General features: G+C 41.8%; 1 protein-coding gene across 19 annotated transcripts in view; it reads left to right on the top strand.

Annotated features, from left to right (window-relative positions):
- The window catches only part of LOC105276358 (serine/threonine-protein kinase MARK2), a 103351-nt gene that overhangs the window by 77820 nt on the left and 5546 nt on the right, over positions 1 to 19985 (top strand). For 10 of the 19 annotated variants that reach the window (XM_026971783.1, XM_026971782.1, XM_026971781.1 and 7 more), the window contains 12 exons: positions 126 to 417; positions 6135 to 6350; positions 6621 to 6999; positions 7078 to 7298; positions 7462 to 7573; positions 8439 to 8551; positions 8708 to 8909; positions 9227 to 9430; positions 10047 to 10248; positions 11563 to 11730; positions 13087 to 13207; positions 13348 to 13436. In XM_026971783.1, coding sequence (XP_026827584.1) covers positions 126 to 417; positions 6135 to 6350; positions 6621 to 6999; positions 7078 to 7298; positions 7462 to 7573; positions 8439 to 8551; positions 8708 to 8909; positions 9227 to 9430; positions 10047 to 10248; positions 11563 to 11730; positions 13087 to 13207; positions 13348 to 13436 — 2319 coding nt within the window. Of the gene's footprint in view, positions 1 to 125; positions 418 to 6134; positions 6351 to 6620; positions 7000 to 7077; positions 7299 to 7461; positions 7574 to 8438; positions 8552 to 8707; positions 8910 to 9226; positions 9431 to 10046; positions 10249 to 11562; positions 11731 to 13086; positions 13208 to 13347; positions 13437 to 15326; positions 19460 to 19985 lie in introns of those variants that run through there. The other 9 variants (XM_026971786.1, XM_026971787.1, XM_011333896.3 and 6 more) reach the window with 8 other exon arrangements.

Genomic DNA, 19985 nt, shown 5'->3' with positions numbered 1-19985 from the left:
CTATCAGACATACGTAGTCACAAACACGCACACTCATGACACGACATCCCATTCCAAAAAAAGCGCGTCGATCGATGAGAGATCGGGATTATCGCAACGAATCATAATGAAACACCAACGAAAAGGGCCTCGCCGCTGCACCGCGGAGACGCGACGCGGAACTCCACCGGAAACGCCGGCATCGCTCCGAAGAAGCCTGCGAAACTGTCGAGAACCGCGTCGGACACGCGGCGCGGACAGGAAGCGGAGATGAGGACGCAGTCCAGGATGCCGCAGACCCGCGCGCTCGTGCGGCCGATAATCACGAAGAAGGACCATCAGCGTCATCAGCAACAGCAACAGCAGAACAACGCGACAACCGTCCCGCTCAGGCCGTTGTCGGACATCATGCAGAAGGGTATTCAGGGCGAGAAGGAGGTAGATATATACACACCGACATCATGTAGCCGTTATCGCTCGCGCGAGCGGTTATCGCAGGCAATCGGCGGCCGTTTCGTCGATAGCGCGATTTTTATCGAATTTCAGGCGAATAGGGATCGCGTCACTCTCCACCAATTATCGGCCGATTTGATTTCTCCGCGCAATCATTAAGATACGCAGCTGGAACTGCGTATCGGGAGAGATTCAGGTGTAATTGGACTCTTGATCCAACAGCTGAAGCAAGATTCAAGTAATCGCGAGAGGAGAGGAGATGATTGACGAATGCGTGAACGAGATGATGATCGTGAGCGCGCTTAACGATGTTACAGTTCGCGGTCGCAATCGTGTGTGGACTTTATGATCCCCCGGTGTGTCAGATCGACGTGGTACCCCTCGTTAACAAGCCGTAACGTTGCCTCTGCAATCAGCAACGAGCGGTAATGCAAATGCATCTCCAGACCTGCGTCACGTGTATGACGTGTATGTCATCGACTCGGTGCAGTCTGCGGCTCATCCGTTCGGCCTGAAATAATCCGGATGGCTTCCCCGCTCCGATCACTTCTCCCGGACGTGTCATCGTAACGATCGTGTTACCTGTCGAAGCCGTTTGCGATGTCTCGGAAGATCCGTAACGATATTCTCCCCTTGATTCTGTTTCAAAAAATTACCGTTTTACGCTAACGGGAGAAGGATGGGCGATTTGATAAAACTTTGCGCAAGCAAAGTACGTTTGAAAGGATGAGAAGATGAAATATTGTAATATTTCCTCCGACGAATTCTCTCGTATGCGATGATCCGCGTAAGACGACGCGGAGGATATAATTCTTTTTATATCCGGATATTATTGCGCATCGTTCCACTCGATAAATCGGCGATATATCCGGGATTTTGTTTTACATCCGCGTCTGCTTTGCATCGCGCCATAAAACAAGTTTCGGATGCACCCCGCAAGCAGAAAAGCCGGCTTTATTTTACCTCGCGTTACCTCGCCGCCCATTGCATGGTCCCCCTTCGTTTTACGGAGACACATAAATCAAGAAATATTTTGCATCAGTAACCTTGCCTGTGTAAGTATCCCGTAAATTTCGGGAAAGCCGACGATTATCATTTTATTGATTGCTTTAAAGCGGATATTACACAATTATCGCGCGTGGATGGTTGATAAAATATCGATCAATCAGGTGTGCACTCGAAGCGTATTTTTTATTGCAGTTAAAATGATACACCTGAAACTTTTGTTTATTCGCAATATAGTCATTTGGTAGAAAGTTTGGTAAAAACAGGTATTTATTTGTGTATTTATTCACATGCGTTTATTTGTTCGACTGTCGATATGAAATGCGCGAACAACTTTGAAATCGTGACGGGGAGACGCTTTTAATTAACATATTACGAATGCAGTGTGCAGACGCAAATCTATCGAATTATTGAACCGTACAAAGGCAGATAAAAACACGAATAAATCAGCTGAGAGGTTCACTATTGAGCTCCTTTATTGAACAGAACGTTTCGCCATTTATTATATTATACATTCGCCGGCTCTCGCGTACGCAATTCTTTTCTCTGTGAAGAGAATTCGCGTCAATCTGAGCCTATTCTTATCCTCCTTTTGCGCGGAGTGGATGTTCACAGCACTTCTCTCGTCGTTGCTTTCTCGGCTGATTGATCAGCTGACGCGCTCTTGTTGCCCGTTTCAGAAACTTCGAGCTGCCTCGCTCGCTCTCGAGAGTCCCTCCGAGCACATCCTTTCGAGAAGAAAGGAAATCAGCTTTCTCTCGAGCACAAAGACAAAGTAGCGTAATATTGCCGCCTCTGCGGTATCGCGCGATCAGCGTTGTTCTATTAATCACCGTGATTAAGAGCAATACCGATCCAGCTGGATCTATTCTCATCCGTCACGTGCGGATCTTGATAAAATAACGACGATGACGTTTCGCGCAGATGTGTTTTCTAATTATTCTCGCTTGCCGTATTTAATTACGTAACAACGCGAATTTTTAAGTTATCGTACTCGTCAGCTTTTATATCGAAATTATTTTATATCGATTATTTTATAAGTCAAGAAAATAGTCACGATGGAATTTGAGGGATAAGGGCTGTTGCTCGATAATGTGCCACGTATTCATCAACCTCGTACATAACAGCTGCACGTTGGTAATCCTCAATGTTCATCAGTAAGCTGATTCGATCAGCTGACGCGGCGAAAGCTGTTACTAGGCAGGAGGAAGCGATAAAGGCGAAGGTACAGCATCCGGGCCTTTACGTTCCACGAATGACACGTGCGTCATCATCGGGGTATATACAGCGATATCTGGGAATTGGAACAGATATCTGTCCGTAGATAGAAAGTTGAATCTTTCCTCCGAGCCCTTTCTAAACCGCAAAATATAATATCGTTTCCTCGAGCAAAGCATGTTACAATATTGCAGTCATTCGATCACGTATCGATCGTATTTTCTTTAATGGAAAAACCGTGCGGCTCTTCTGCGGCTGGCATGGAACGAGGCTTTCCCTCGGAAACGCGTCAGCGATTGCGCTTCTCCGTGACATCCGGTCCGATCAGCTGACCAGCTCTAGACTCTCTGTTATCTCGGTCGCCAGCGACGCAAGTTCGGTCGAAAAGGGATGAGGGCGAGGGCGAGGGTGTGCATGTGAGCATGTGTCGGTGCGCTTCCACTTGACGCGGCGCATGCGGCCTACCGTCGAGGAAAAGGGGTGCTCTCGGGGATGCAGAGGGTGGAACGAACGGCGAAGCCAGGCCAGGCATTCAAGGGTGGATCGCTCGCACGTTTCCACCGAGGGGGGTGACGGCGGCGCCGCGTATTGATTCTGCCATCGTCCCTCGTCGCTGCACAGTCTCTTCTCCAAGGGTGGCCCGAGGCCTCGAGGGTGAAAAGGGGAGAAGGCAGTCGCGCACGGTCGTCGTCGACGTCGACGACGACCAGGGCAACTGCCTCGCGCCGCTCTCACTCGCGATACGTTCGCTCAGCGTTCTAGAGAACATGAGGCGGTGTGGTCCGCGGTGATTACTGAACAGAATTGACTCGTGAGCACTGGCATTGTCTCTGTCCTTGGTGCATCTTTGAATATCCTCGAAAATGGACGTTGTGTTGGGGGTGGATCATGATGAAGCTCTCCGTGCAACGTTGAGACTTCCATTGACATCGGCACCCTATCGGATCTCGCCAGACAAAGTCATCAGGAGAGGTCTCGACGCTTGATGACGTGCTTCGCTGATTGATCGTGTTCTTGATGAGTTGCCAGTGAACTGTCGCTGCTGACGGATCGATGTGGAGGCGTGCACGGTGCTGCTGCTTGAGAGATGGTGCCTCTAAAGTCCGCCCGCACTATCGCTGACCTAAGGTCGGCGAGGTAGCGACCACCGGTGGTCAGTGACGTCTCGAAGGGCAAGGGAAGTACACGCCTTCGCCGGAGATATTGTTAGATCACCGTCGACTTCGAGCGACTTGGGAATTGTTCGTCGAAAGCGATCTGCACGCTCGAGTTACTCTGATTTAAAGTAGACCGTCGAGAGTGAAAGGGCTTCTACCCTCCCATGGACTGTTGATTTCTGCGGAAGGGCTTCAGCGTTATCGAAAATGAGAAATCCGAGGAACTCCTAGAGGACTTTGCGGAGACTTACCGGTACTTTAGTCGAGCACGAAGAATCGATTTGCGTTCAATACTCGTCAATACTAGTACAAAGAGTGCCTAACAAAGTACATCGGGCAGAGTGGCGTTCGTAGAATTACACGTGTACTTTATCAACAATTCACATAGCGCAAGAGAAAAAGATCAGGAAACGCGAGCCGGATATCATTGAAACTCTCAGCCAAAGAAAATCGTTGAAGCGTCCCGTTCGACATCCGCGCCGCCGAAGCCGGCAGATTACGCTCGCCTGTTCCAGCGGAAATCGAAGCGTTCGCCTTGGCAAGAAAGCAGACGGCTCATGCATAAATCTACCATCATCGATAGAGTTTTTATACGACACCGTGTATGTCTCTCACAGCAAAATGACCCAGCACGGCGATACGCTTCGTAGACTGACTCATCGGTCGACCTTTCAAAACGACCGCCCGCGGACGAATTGCAGTATCTGGAAAATCACAGCCAGTTGTCAGTAACCGAGCGACGACTAAACGAATAATCCCGCTTGATTGAAACATCAGGCGAACGCTGTGTCGTGCAATAGTAACAGTAATAAAGTGACTGTGGACACCAAGATCGAAGACAAGATCGTGGATCAAGGCCACCAGGTGGTGATCAAGTGATAGTGATCCAAGCGGTCCACGTTCCCTCGAACATTCCCGCGTGTCCTTGTGATTCTCGCGCGATTCTTGATCAGCAGCTAAATTAATTGATCGCAATCCGCAAACTGGTCGTCCGGTTCGTCGCGCGCGCGCATGCGAGCACGAGGAAGCAGCGATCCACTGTCTGAGGATCCGTCATTGATCGTTCTACTGAGCTACGAACCCGGAAGAAAGAAGTAGCTAAACTGGCGGCCTCCAAGGTTGCGGCCGCCAACTCGCGCAAGATGGTCACGCGTGGCCTCCTGCGGGTAATGCTGCGAATTTAGCGAACTTGGCAAAATAAATAATTAATTAATCGCCGGTTCTTTACTCGATTATCTTGGTTTTCTTTTATCTTGGTATTTTTTTATTCACCAAGATCTGGTGATACTTTTACGGTATCCTACAGATCAGCTGTTTTCCACTCCTACTCCGCGAGAGCGTCAATGAGAGATACGCATGACGTTGACGCGGCACGACGTTGTCCTTGCGATTAATGCAAAAGAGTCCGACACGTTCCATTCGAGACGATCTGCATCTGGTGCGCTTTAACGAGCTTTAATTAATTCCATTGACAATGGCCGCCGTGCCTGGAAGTGTCAAGTGCGGCGAGCACCGCGTGTGCCATCGCACGCGCGTAAACATTACAGCGCGAGGAAGGAACATTACTCGCGCGATTCATCCGCGAGCGGTGCGTAGCGTTCATTCGCGCGCTGAAGGCTTTTTACCGAGCTTGGTCGGCTCGGTATCATCCGGTATTACTCATGCGCTCCATTCCGCTTCCGCAACTTCAAATGCAACTGCACCGCCGCGAAGTTTCTGAAATAGTTGGCTATTTACGACGCGTAACTCTGCACAACTCCGTTCCTCGCGCGTATCTCGAGATCAATTTATATTTGTGTGATGTAATATATGTGGCATTTGCAGCGTGGCGTTCGCGGCAATTCATTCAAGTTATTATATCAAGCGCGGACCGGACCGCTCGCGTTAGCTATGTGAATTTTTCATCCGATTAAACGTCTTTCGCTCGTACTTTCACCCAAGCAATAGCGCTGAAACTGTTTCGACGATATATTTATTTATTATGTATACGTGCTCGCTAATGGCTTGGCCAGGATTAAAAATATATCCCAGCTGGTTAACAGCGGAAGTAGGTATACGCACGTATAGTCCTCGGCTATTACAATATTTCTGAATACGCAAAGCAACTGTAAAGATACCAAAGTGAATATAAATTGCGATTATTATGTGTAATTTGCTCGAAAATTGGTATCCAAGCATGTAACATGCAGAAAGAGAGAAACTTCCATTCGTAGGTCAGGAGAGCAACATTTCGCAAAATTATTTTCTATCGTAGAAATCATTTTGATAATGACTGAACTATGTGCGTCGACAACTGACTGACTTTTCGTGATTTGCTTGCAGACAGGGGATGGCGTAGGGGTGTCGAGTAGCGGAGGCCGGCTCTCCTCGAGGAGTCGGACCTCCGAGGAACCTCACATCGGCAAGTACAAATTATTGAAGACCATCGGCAAAGGGAACTTCGCCAAGGTGAAGCTCGCCAAGCATGTGCCCACGGGAAAGGAAGTAGCCATCAAGATCATCGATAAGACTCAATTAAATCCTGGTAGTCTTCAAAAGGTAATATGACTACGACATTGTTAAAGCTACCGCTTCGTCACTCATCTTTTTGGTAAAAAACTTGATGGAAATGGAATACAGTCGATTGTTTGATATGTAAAGATCAAATCTCGAGTCCCCTCACGCGCCTCTATTTTCATACGAGAAACCTTGAGTCACGGGGAGCGAATTATCATAAGTTGACAGTGATGAAAAACTCTCTAGATTGCGTGTGTACTCTACAAGTTGTAAGCACGTGACTCATACGCGGCCGCGCTTGATCAATTACAGCTGTTCCGAGAAGTCAGGATAATGAAGATGCTCGATCATCCGAACATCGTGAAGCTGTTCCAAGTAATCGAGACTGAAAAGACACTGTACCTGGTAATGGAGTATGCCAGCGGCGGGGAGGTCTTCGACTACCTGGTCCTACACGGACGGATGAAAGAGAAGGAGGCGAGGGCGAAATTCAGGCAGATCGTTTCTGCTGTGCAATACTGCCATCAAAAGAAGATCATTCACAGGGACTTAAAAGCCGAGAACCTGTTGCTCGATAGTGAAATGAACATCAAGATCGCCGATTTCGGTTTTAGCAATGAATTCACACCCGGTAACAAGCTGGACACATTCTGCGGCTCGCCACCCTACGCCGCGCCGGAACTCTTTCAAGGTATGCTTCAACAGTCTCTCGTCGGAGCGATGACGTTGCGTTGATTACAAAATTTACCGTATCGATCAATTTTCGCAGGAAAGAAATACGACGGCCCGGAGGTGGACGTATGGTCGTTGGGCGTGATCCTGTACACGCTCGTGTCCGGCTCACTGCCTTTCGATGGTTCGACGTTGAGAGAACTGAGGGAGAGAGTGTTACGGGGGAAGTATAGGATCCCGTTCTACATGTCCACCGACTGTGAAAATCTTCTAAAGAAATTCTTAGTGCTCAATCCAACGAAGAGAGCCTCATTAGAGGTACGTATCAGGGGATCGGGTATTCTACTACTCTCTGTGCTTTTTCGATCACTCCTTGTGGTGACAGTAATCGGTGCCTTCTCTTCCATACGCAAATATTCGCAAATATTTTTACGTTTGTGTTTGTCGCGCTCGGAAAACTTGATGACTCTTTGTACCGCAGAATATAATGAAGGACAAGTGGATGAATATGGGATACGAAGATGACGAATTAAAACCGTACTTAGAACCTGAACCTGATTATAGAGACCACAAGAGGATAGGTGAGTCTGCCAGTATGTACATAACACTTACTACTTACCGTCTTTATGTTAAATGTCGCACCCGCTCTGAATATTCAACGTTACATGAAATTTCAACGATGGGAACTTTCGTCCCCGCTGGATGTACACAGCTCAAACATCTCAAAAGTTTCATCAGAGTTTCACAGCAGAAATTAATTCCGACGTAATTATTTTCAAGAGAATGTTCATGATCGGGTGCGTCATGTAGTTCAAAGAAATTGTGTGCGCGACGTAATCACTATTAATATCGTCAAAATATATCAGACAATCTTACTTGATATCAATTTTAATAACATGTGCCGCGTAACAATAATCAACGTTACGAATTTATTCGAATCTGGATAACGATAAATTGGAGTTTTGCTAATTTATATCAAGTAAGGCGATGTGTAAACGCACATTTTACGCACAGCGTGAAAGCACCAAACATGGCTTGTTTCTCGAGTGATTCTCATTTCTGAGTCTGATATATTTTACATCTATGTGTAATTCGCTTTAAGTTTACTGCATGCGAATATAATATATTATATATCTCAACGGAGGAATAATATTTTATGATGAACTAATAACGCTAATATTAAAACCAAACTTATTGTTAACCAACTCGAAACCAACTTATCATTAACGAGTGGTTCGTTGAACTGGCGATAAGGTGACGAACTCCAAATAACTTTTAATGCTAATTTAGATTTAATTATTCCAGAATAACGAACAGTGTGTCTGTTCATAACGTAGACTAATAGATACGATTAGATGTGTAGACTCTTGCATTTTCTGACTAGTCTCGATGTTATAAATGTTGCTCAAGAATTTACTCTAATAGATCTGACTATGCCGTCGTGCGTTTTCATTTCAGAGGCCCTAGCTAGTTTGGGATACACTCGCAGCGAAATAGAAGATTCTTTGGGACAAGCGAAGTATGACGATGTATTCGCTACGTACTTGCTCTTGGGCAGAAAAACGACGGATGTAAGTACACAGTACATCAAGAACAACGTAATACTTACATTGAGATTTATTAGATTTATTTATTTATTTATTTATTTATTTATTCATGAGATACATTGAGATTCCACAGTTCTTGACTCTCTTCCAAATTCCTTACGAGTTTCTGCCTGTTTACAGCCTGAGAGCGACGGGTCACGATCGGGTAGTTCACTATCTCTGCGCAACATTCCACCTCAAGTCGGTTCGGGCAGCGGTGGAGGTAGCGGTGGTGGGACAGGCGGCGCGGTACAGAGTCCATCGCACAGGGGTGTTCACAGAAGTATCTCTGCTAGTAATCCAAAACCTAGCAGACGGGCCTCGTCTGGTGGTGAGACTCTTCGTAAGTGTACTAGCCGTAAAATCGACAGACAGTCGCAATCTTTCATACGGTACGAAAAATCTAAAGTTTTGTTGTCGACAAGCGTGAGTCAGGACACTTGCCGAACTCTGGTAAGACGAATATTGAGAATTTTCTGCAGCAACCCTCAGTTATTCGCGTTTAGAAGACGGTTTGCTATTGCCATCCAATGAAACAAATTCGTGTGTCGGTAGATTTGATGTTGGAAATGACGAAGAAGGGAAGATTGAATAATTTATTGATATGTTTATTGATTGGATCTTGAGGGCGGAGGTCACATAATTTTTGTCTCTTATTAGGAGGAGCACCTAGTCCAGGAAATGCAACGAATCACAATCACGCGACTGCGGTAACCGGCACAACCGTGACCGGAAGTGGCGGTAGCAATTTTAAGCGGCAAAATACAGTAGACGCGGCCACGATCAAGGAGAATAGCGCTCGTGTTTCTGCAGGCCGGCCCTCCGCACCTAAAAACAGCCAGCCGCCCGGACAGTTAGACACCAGTGAGTTTATCTTGGTTCATCTTGAACAAACAACATTCCGTGAGGAATCTCTTGTCAACGGTTCTCTTACGATTATTATTTATCTGTCATGTCGTGTTTTCTCCGTGACGCTTTAGCAAAAGTACTTCTTTGGATGAGGTTGCTTTGGACACGGTTGCAGTGGTCTCATTATCTCCACTAGTTTATCCAAATTACTCTAGATTAATTTAGAACTGATCGTTTATTTCTGTTATTACTTAGTGTCCCAAGTCCATGAATCTCGTCATCTTTGTCAATCTAGTCGTATCGTTATCGGTTCTATAGTCCTGTACGTTTCTTAGTGTTAGATCGTCATGCCTGTTTCTTATATGTTTGCAAGTTTTGTAAGAATCATGTAAACATCCCCTTTGAGTTCCATTCGTTTACCTTTATGCAGCGTGTTTGACATGTGCACGAGGCGGACAGTCTCGTTGTGATGTTACTTTGAATTTTTCCCCCCCTCAATATGGAAGCAGGTTCGACGTTATCGAGCGCGTTGATTCCCCCCCTTTGACAATCCGTCTTCCCGTGTTCGTTATAATTTTTAAAGTATGTTGCTTCTTGTTTTGTGTTGAACCACATCTAATGAGGCTTGCAGTGACGATGTTCATTCTAGGCGTGGGCACAAGTCCTGGCGGTAAAGCGAGAGTAGGCAAGAGCAACACAATGAACGCAGGAGTAGGTAGTGGTCGGCCTCTCACCTCACCTGCTCCTGGTTCTGTTGGTCGACGCAGCACCATCTCCTACGATCAAGCAAAAACGTCATCATCATCTACTGAAAGAACCAACGAAGTACCCAGGTACGGTAGCATCCAAGTTTTACATCTACTCGAACAACATTGCGCGCTACGAGTCTATATAATCTGTAATCAGAAACCGACAATGCAAGTATCGTTAAAAAGAAATACTCAAACGAACCTCTCGATTTCTACATCTCGGAATTACATTTCTTTTTTTCTGATATTCTACTCTTTCCGATACACCGATAGTTAACACATGGGATATTGGATGTATCCCGAATTTAATTTTTATCTCTGTTTATCCTTACGCGAAATTCGCTCTGAGCTCGGAAATCGCAAATTGGATTACGATCCGATATCTCACTGTGTCAACCGTTACTCGAAGATTTAGCGATGATTAGAAGTTAAGAAGAAATTAGTGCATTTCGTGTGACACTCTCTGCGTTCTCTATCGACTTAACACTTTTACTTTCACTAACTGTAGACAACTGATTACCTGTGTGTGTTAAGTACACTAAACCACGACTCGTGAAACAGTTTTTTCGTGTAATCGAGTGAACAGTAACAGAGTCTGTCATTAAAAGCCCGAGGGAGTTTACTTGTTTGTTGCATCGCTCTAGCATGTTTGGCTGCTGCCTGCCAATCGTTCATTGCGACATCACTTTCTTTATGGCTTGACAGATGTACCGAACAGACAAGTCTGATTCTTAACGTTTTATACATGTACAGACGCTTGCTGAAATATCAGACCACAGTCACATTCACATGTATTACTCTGTTATCTCGAGTATTGTTATATCTAGTCGAGAAGAGATATCTAGACACACATTCATCGACATCATATCATACATTTTGTTTTTCGTCTTTACGTTGTAGCATCATTATTCTATTTCTCTTCGTCGTATTCGAGTACTCCGCGGAATTACGTTAGCTGCAGCAGTTAGTATTTCTCCCGTTCCATCCTCGTGATTTCCTTTTATGCCCGCTACGACGAGTTTCTGTCACGAACAATGCGTTTGCTTACCAATAAACGAAGGTATAAAATTTAGGTATGTGTACAGGTATTTTTTTTTCTTTGCAACGTAAAGCAGATAATATTACAGCTCGAATCGGAAAAGAGAATTTTCGATATACTTTGTCCTTGTTCAAGTTGTTCAAATGTCGATTAACGTTTATATAAGTGTACGTGGCCAAACACTTCAGGCGTTGAAAATCTGTACGAAAATCTCGGATCTCGTCCCCTCGTTTTCCTCCGTACGACTTTTCCTCGAGAGACTTCTGTTTTCTTTATCATGTAAAAGGAAAGAAAAGAGAATATGATATTAAATCGTGAAGGATAGAGCCCGGCAATTTGCTGATTAGTTTTGTGCACAGCCTGGGCGAGGGCACTAGACCGACGCGGGGTCACACCAAGTCTGCGAGCATCAGCGCAGGTCACCGTTCCTCAAGTGGCGTACCCCCCAGCGACCATTCACTACTGGACCCTCAACCACGCAACGCCCACAACTCCTTACTCGCCACTGCTGACCCCCTTAGGCAGAGGTACAGGCCCCCAATGCCTAATACAGAAACCAAAAGACCTAAAAAGCATACGCTCTCTCCTGCATATATTTATTAAATATATTTCCGATTACATTTGTTCTCTTTCCGTTTGGTTACTTCTTTCTTGGGCCATTAACTCTCTTAGGGTAACTCGCGGTCTACTTTTTACTACTAGTCTCTCGCAGATACTGTCGGAGCGAACAACGAGGAAGTCCTCGCCGTTCCTAAAAAGCTCGCAAGCGACAGTGCGAACTCTATTCTATTCAAGAGATGTTTCAAGAGATCGATATTTCTCGAGGATAATTCTCTAGGATAGTTTGTGGTCATTCTCTCATTGTATTTTTTATTCTTTTTTCTCTGTTTCTCTCTGTATTCTCTCTCTCTCTCTGTATCCCTTTCTTTTTCTTTTTAATTTGCATGATTTAAACTTTGCTAGATTTCTACTAATTCGTGTATCAGCTCCAGGCACCCTTCATTCGTAAATAATTCATTCGGATTTGATTACCGCACTGTAAAAAAGAAGAGAAACATCTCATATAATTCATCATTATAAATCTGACATTTTTACACTGCAATCATTTTACGATTCTTTGATTTAATGGAGCAAAAGCTACGTTGAATGCTATGGCGACACGCTATCGCGGGGTATATTGTCACGTCAGTTTCATCAAGAAAATGCTTATGTTCCAAATCGATCATTGTACACGGATAGGTGCCCTGGTACATTCTGTATATATGACATCTCTCTTCTCTCATGTTCCATTAGCTTTAAAAACTGTATCGCATAATTCATTGTCATTCATAATCATACGCTGCCTAGTGTTTGCCCATACAACCGCAATATTTAGAACTTGTCTCTCTTTGTCTCATGAAAAGCACAATTGTACTCCTGAAACAATATGTTCTGTAATGCATGCGCAGAGTTACATCGCAAACGGGTGGAATATATTGTGCCCTTACAAAATAGAGTAACTTACGAAACAGTTTCTGTAAAAACTAGTCTGTCTAAATCACCGATTTTGCTTTATTAGTTGTACTTTAGCTAACAGCTTAACTTGCGAGAGACTGCTTGCGCGTTTAGAATCTCTCACGACAATAGATAGCTCCAGGAGATACGCATAGCACTTAAGCAGCAGTTCATTTTATCCACTTGTTCTCTCTTGTATCTTGTGACACCAGCTTCACTTAAAGCCGAATGGGTATTAATTGTAGTGTATGCTCGCGCATATCACGTATGCGCGTCACAATTCCGCCGTAATATGCCATAAAAGTAATACCGCTGATCAGTCGAAATCCGCACAATTTTCGCGCTACCGTTGATCGTTGTTTAAAGCAGAGACCGTTATTTGTTGCCAGCTTGGGTGTTTGCGCAAGCAACAGACTGGCCGCAGCCACTACACCAGCATTTCCACGAAATGTTCCAAGTCGCAGTACGTTCCATTCGGGCCAAAATAGAGCACAGCGAAATCACACTCAGGTGAGTGAAAGCGCGACGCGATTAAGAAAACGAGGTAAAAATAGACGTGAAGGCGGGCTTAAGTAAAATAAACTAAAATAAAAAGTAAAGATGAATGTAAAGGCGCTGTTAAGTAACGTGTATATCGTACGTTTCCTCAGGGTCACACACAGACACAGGACACGAATGCTATTAGCCCTCTAGCAAGGCCGTCCTTCTTCTCGAAGCTATCGTCGAAGTTCACCAAACGGTAAGTTGTATGATCGATTCAATTTATATTTAATATCGATCGATATTTGATGGCATGCTAACAAACAACGTGTACGACAATAATATTATATACTACTGCCCATTTACGAATCTCTACATTCTGACGATTAGGCACATATTTTCTTATTCTAATTCTGTCTTCCGTGAGACAGACAATTGAAGCAGATAATGTGATTAAATTATTCCATTGGCGTTACATGAACTATCCTCCGTCAAATCTCTTTGAAACTACTTCGTTTGATCAATGGAGAATATTAATTTTGAAGGAAAGAGCTTATTAAAAATGTGTCGAATTCATTAGAAAAATGATCAGATCTAATATATTTTTTTTCAATGCAATTAATGCATGTCTTTACCATAATCAACCACACCTATTAAAAAAAAATCACGTAAAGGAGGTCCGTGAGAGCTGAAAATTTTCACGCCATGAACATTATTAATGACATGAACGTTTTCTTTTTACCATTTCTTTGTCTCCATGCTCTCCGTTTTACTTTGTTTTTTTTTTTCTTTCTTTTTGTACGAGCGTTTTATTCATTTATTCTCGTTATATCGAGTAACGGATAGGCTTGATAATTCTTATGCTGCCTCGTTATCTGATCTTATACAGACTGAGAGTGCTAGCATAAACATAGCTTTTGCAGTGGGCCCTCAGTGCATGCTTAGCATCTTAAACATTTGAGTGTTGAGATTTTAATATACTTGAATATCTCATATATATATATATATACACATATATATACTGACAGTTCGATAAAATTGTACCGATCGTTTGCATGCAAAATGATGTTTCTCTTTTTTTTTAAGGATGCACAATGACTATGTAATTCTGGAAATTCTATATATTGATACATATTTTACGTATTATAAGGATATACAATGATATACCAGTATTAGTTACGAATCCGATGAGCCAGCAGCGACCATTATCAGTGAAAATGCAGAATATGTAGCTTTATATATGCATTTTGTTCTCTCTCCGAAGCTTTATTTATACTTATTATATTATATAATCCATTTTCATCCTCAAGCGTATCGCGTACTTCACCCATATCTGTATTGTTTGTTTGTCCCATAAATTATTGCTTGACAGATAAGCGTGTTAGCCCTTTAGCTGAATTCTCAAAGTAGTCGAATACTCTTGCGTCTCTGCGCAGGAAATTAGAGTCGGATTTAGAGTAAAACGCACGCATATCTCGCCTCGTCGCGCGCACAATTCCGATCTGCTGTAATCCACGTTGTTTGTGGATTATATCGCGCATTATTGTATAATTTATCACGTCTTGTTATACAAATTCTCCCGGGAACCGATTGATGCGGAAGTGACACACACTGCTCGGCTGATGATGCTCCAGACCACCTCGCATACTCATTGTGCATCCCTTCTCTCACTTGACTGTAGCGAGGCATATTTCTTTGATTTGTTATTTATTATACACACATATATATACATATATATGGGACCTAATTACTATCGTATCGCACAATTCGAATGCAAAATGACAGCGCATTACTCTACACGTACGTACATGTGAAAGTACTTGGGGCTGAGGATGGAAGACTGCAGAATAACGAGAGTTTCAATTCGTTCGTAGTATATATAAATATATATATATATACATATATATATATACACACACGGTAAACGGAACGTTACACGTAACGTTAAACGTCTCACTTTCATGATATGGTCACTGTACTCATCAAGTCTCGATTCTTTTGCGGAAAATAATAATAAAAACTACAGTTGGTTGGAAAAAGTGTGCGAATTGACGGCATCCCATAGCCATTGGTGCATCAGAACAATTCCCTCTGACACACACGTTTTTCTATTATTAATTCATACCGGTATATATATTATATGCTGCAGGCAGTGAACCGTAAAAGCTTCGCTTCATCTCTCGAGTTCCGACAAGCGAAAAGGCCATAGAGACACGGGTTTTAACACGACCAGTGTGCCGACATGAGTGTCATGAGCAAAATGCAGCATGCCCGACGCGCGTACCGCATACATCTAACGCATTATTAAATCGGGTCGGGCAAAGTGGCACAAGTCTATGTTATCCTATGACCGACCGCTCAATGAACATTGTGATGCATATATAAGAGAAACAGAAACGAAAGAGAAGACTCCGTTATTCTGTGGTTTCCAACGATGCGAATTACATTTTTAAGACTTTACACGTCGATGATAAATGAGTATCATCGCGCGATTATCATCTCTCCAGCGTAATACACACACAGACCATACATACACGCACGATATACGTATATATCACGATATGTATCGCTACATTGGATTCACACATACATACACACACACACATACAGAGATATATACGTGATTGTATAATTGTTAAAAAAAGAAAGCAAAAGAAAACGAGAAAGAGTGACGTCTTCCTGGGATCACGAAGCAGGAAATCGCCTTACGCACTTAGATGTAGCACCGGAATCTGTGCCTTTCCTAAGTCAGCCTGCCTGTAAACTCTACCTGTACTTTGCGTCATCCGTCTAAGGAGAAGACCTCCGATATCTTCTTTGCTATATTTTTCTACCCATTTTCCACGATCCACCGCGATCCGGCTCACACTTGTTTTGCTTTCGTTGTAAAGTAACGCAGCTACGAGAGCGCGAGAAGCAATTTTCCTTCGGAGCGCGAGGTGTGATAGTCGATAGATGCCTTCCTGACGTAAAGTATCTTAGCCACTAAAGTATTTTCTAAGCGTACGAGTGTGTGTGCGTGCACGGGACGCTTTTTAACGTACTCAAGCACCGAGGCATATTTTTCACGAATTTTAGCGACGAATTTTGTGCTGCGACACAGGCATAGGTCGTTTTTCTCTTCTCCCGCATCGAATGGAATTCCCGCGAAATATTGTGATCAAGTGAGTTTTAGATCACTTGCAGATCTAAAACTTGGATTTACGTGTAGATCAACGACGCGCGCGTACGAAGCGCACTAGCGCGAGCAGTAGTTTCTCTCATCGTAGCTCTTGAGATATTTGTGCTTTGCAACGAGCTCCTCGTCCCCCATCGCGATCGAGTCGATAGAGTCTGTTCGGTGGAAACGCGTTTACATGTTCCTCGTTTACGTATATATTTATATATACGCGTATTAATGTTATCCGAGTCTCCTTTTCTTTCTTTCCATACCGCCTCCACTTTTCCCCTGCGAGAAAGGTCAAGAACGCTCGTTAACGTTGATGACGGTCACATACTCGATCACGTTTTAACGGGCAGTAGAGTTTCGAGAGTGTGAGGAGGATGCTGTAGTTGTACTAACACTAATGAACGAAACAGATAGACACAATAGCGACAATAGAGTACATATGATTGTTCATACTTTGACAGATTTTTTTAAGTGAAGGATGAAGTCTCGCCTTGTTTCCCCCGAGCTGTGAAATGAGAGCGAGCCGCATGCAGATATATCGCGGCCACGGCAATCGCAACTTCCACTACAATGTGTTACTCTTATTCCGTTATTATTTGCAACTCTCTCTTACTTATCTTTTTTTTTTCTTTGTCGCGGATTATATTAGTGAGGACTAGAATAATGTTGTATATTTTGTAACACTAGAGCGCACCTTTTCTTTTCTATTTTTTTTCTTGTTTTCTCGGGAAGATATGTTGGATAGCAGTAATGTCTTTCATTGTAGTTTATTTGGACAGTCTATCGTATAATAATTTCTTTCCTTTATTGCGGACAAGAGCAAGATGTGTCTATTCTGTAGTGCACTCTCTCATATTCCATTTCGTGATGTAACGTTCTATCTATACCTGTTGAAATCGATCTAATATAATTGATCGGAGAAAACTTTAGTATGTACCTTTTTCTTTCTCTCTTCTCTTTTCATTTTTTTTCGCTTTTAATCTCTTTTTTTATTGTTATCCAGCATAGATTCCTCCTCTCAAAGATAGCGTGGAATTCATATTTGGCCTTCCCTTTTATTATAATGTCGTTAAGAGCTTCATAGAGGCTTCTCGTATCGATTCTTTCACATTTAAACGAAATTCAAGGAAACAAAGTCCTTTAAAACGAATGGATATGTATGTTAACATATACATATATGTGTGTATAGATATTGACATTAATTGCAATACCTTCTTTCATCAAATGTTTCATATAACTTGATATTCTTTTAGTTATAGATCATTGTGAAATTAACGTAATGCGATTTTCGCGAGATTAAAAGATATTTAATCAGACAATGGAGCTGAACTTGTTTTGTTTGAGATATTGAGCAAAGGAAATCTATTGTAAATTGATTCCTCTTATATTTGTCTTCCAATCAACAGTAACACGTGTAAAATATATTTTGCATTTATATTTGAATATTACTTAGTTAACGCACTGTGCAAAATACGAACGCATTTCGATCAAACAGAAGCAAATATGGAGACATATGTATGAAAAGTATATACATCAGGCATTCCACTTTATCTTTCCTTTACGATTAATGTATATGTCTTTTAAAATACGATTACGGCATTGAAATATATTTTTTATCAAGCAAACAAAAACTTTTTCCGCTTTATTGAAGTTCTGTAAACAAATAGCAACAAATTACACGCAGAATGGCTTTTTCATGTCTAGTTTACTAATAATAATAAAAATCGATTCCTGATTTCTGCAAACTGGCAGTTACGAATACTCTGTTCCGATATTGATCTCAAAACTGACTAATTAATTAAGGATAGAGTGTGCTATTTGATTGCAATGAACGGTAATTCAGTTTTACCCATCTTGCTTTAATTTATTCTATTAATAAATATTCAGTTGTATTGTGTAAATTATCGAGAACGCGACATTACAATAGAGAATTATCCCAACAAGGCAGGCCATAATTAACCGGTACATCATTTATTTATATATTAATTATAATGTATTCTAATCTATACATTGTACTATTATTTAATTATTAGAAATATACAATATTTAAGCACGTATATGTCTCTCCGGTAACGTCATTGTTCAACAACAAAAGCTATTGCTGCTAATCTCTTGATGCAGAACAATACTGTGCTTAGTACAACGTAAAGACGTAAATCCAAATTAATTTGAAGGCATGTACATAGCTTTTCACCAAGATTGCTGTCTTATTTGTGCAATTTATCGTGCAAATATATATTTTTCCAATACAAGAACATACTCCTCAATATCATATTTTTAATAAAAGAATTTAAAAAGGATATTAGATATAATTTTTACAGTATGACAGATGTAACTACTGAAAAAAAGAAAAAAAAGTATTACTCCTGAATATGATCGTGTCTCAATACTAAGTGCAGATATTGACTTTTTGAGTGTACGAGTCATCAATTTTTGAGAATCGAGTATTATGTGTGTTACACCGATATATCGAAGATACGTGCCTTTTCCTATATGATATTGTGTATTTCGAATATCTCGTAACACGGCAGAACGATGCACTAATCCTTCCACAGTCATTGCCAATAGCATTTATTAATATCTGGTCAACGTAATAGCATCTACACATGTTGTATGGCAGATAATTATTAATTATTATTAATATTACGTTTATTAACAAGTGGCGTATATTTTACAGAGTGGCCTTAGGCTACCTGAGACAAGTGTGTTACGATTACTTCTGACAAATCAGAGAAACTTTATACTCGTCTCTGATTTTTTACGACATCGATAAATTTCTTATATTTGCTTGTGTATAAAGGATATTAAAAATAGGATTGTATTTACTTTCCTGAATTTAATGATATACATATACATATATATAAAACGGTTAACTCTCTTTTTATTTACGTCTCACAGGATTGCACAATTAATGTATCCTCCTTGATATAATATATAGTTAGCATTTTGATATAATATATTCCCCACGCGAATGTCAGTAGCATTTGTTTTTGTATTCGTCATGTTTATCGATATTCGATGCATAAGTGATATTAGAAAGTTGTAAAGAGATGATAATGTGTAATACCTAAGGCCACCCATGATAATGTATATGAAAATGATGAGAAAGCGAAGAGAAGGAGAGAGAAATATTGAAACACAATTTAGACGATTACGTCATATTAAATATATTAAAATATGAGGTAAAAAAATATTTGTATGCAAATTATATAAATATAATATGTCTTTAAGTAACCACGCTCTTTGCTGCACTCCAGTTACGTGCCCGTCCAAGCATCCAGAGAGGATCCTTAGGATATTTCAGTTAATTGTAGTCGATCCGTTATTTAAAGACGCTAACTTAGAAATTTTACTTTAGATCTTACGTTATGGAGGGCAGTAAACAGCCAATATATATATATATATATATATAAATATATATATATATAGAAAACAGGATATAGAAATATTATTTAATAATTTTAAGGAGCAATAATAGTAATAATTTCGCATTAATAAATATGTCAAAACTGTCTTGTACATGTTGTATGAATTTATTTCTGAAACCTCGTTATATAAAAGGAAACGTCTCGCTCCCATGCGAAAAAGAACACGACGCTCGCAATGCATGTAACTCTTTAGGAATGTTATGTGTACATT

Source organism: Ooceraea biroi, chromosome 8 (genome assembly GCF_003672135.1).
Source record: "Ooceraea biroi isolate clonal line C1 chromosome 8, Obir_v5.4, whole genome shotgun sequence".
Taxonomy (NCBI): domain Eukaryota; kingdom Metazoa; phylum Arthropoda; class Insecta; order Hymenoptera; family Formicidae; genus Ooceraea; species Ooceraea biroi.
This window is presented reverse-complemented; position numbering and strand designations above follow the sequence as displayed.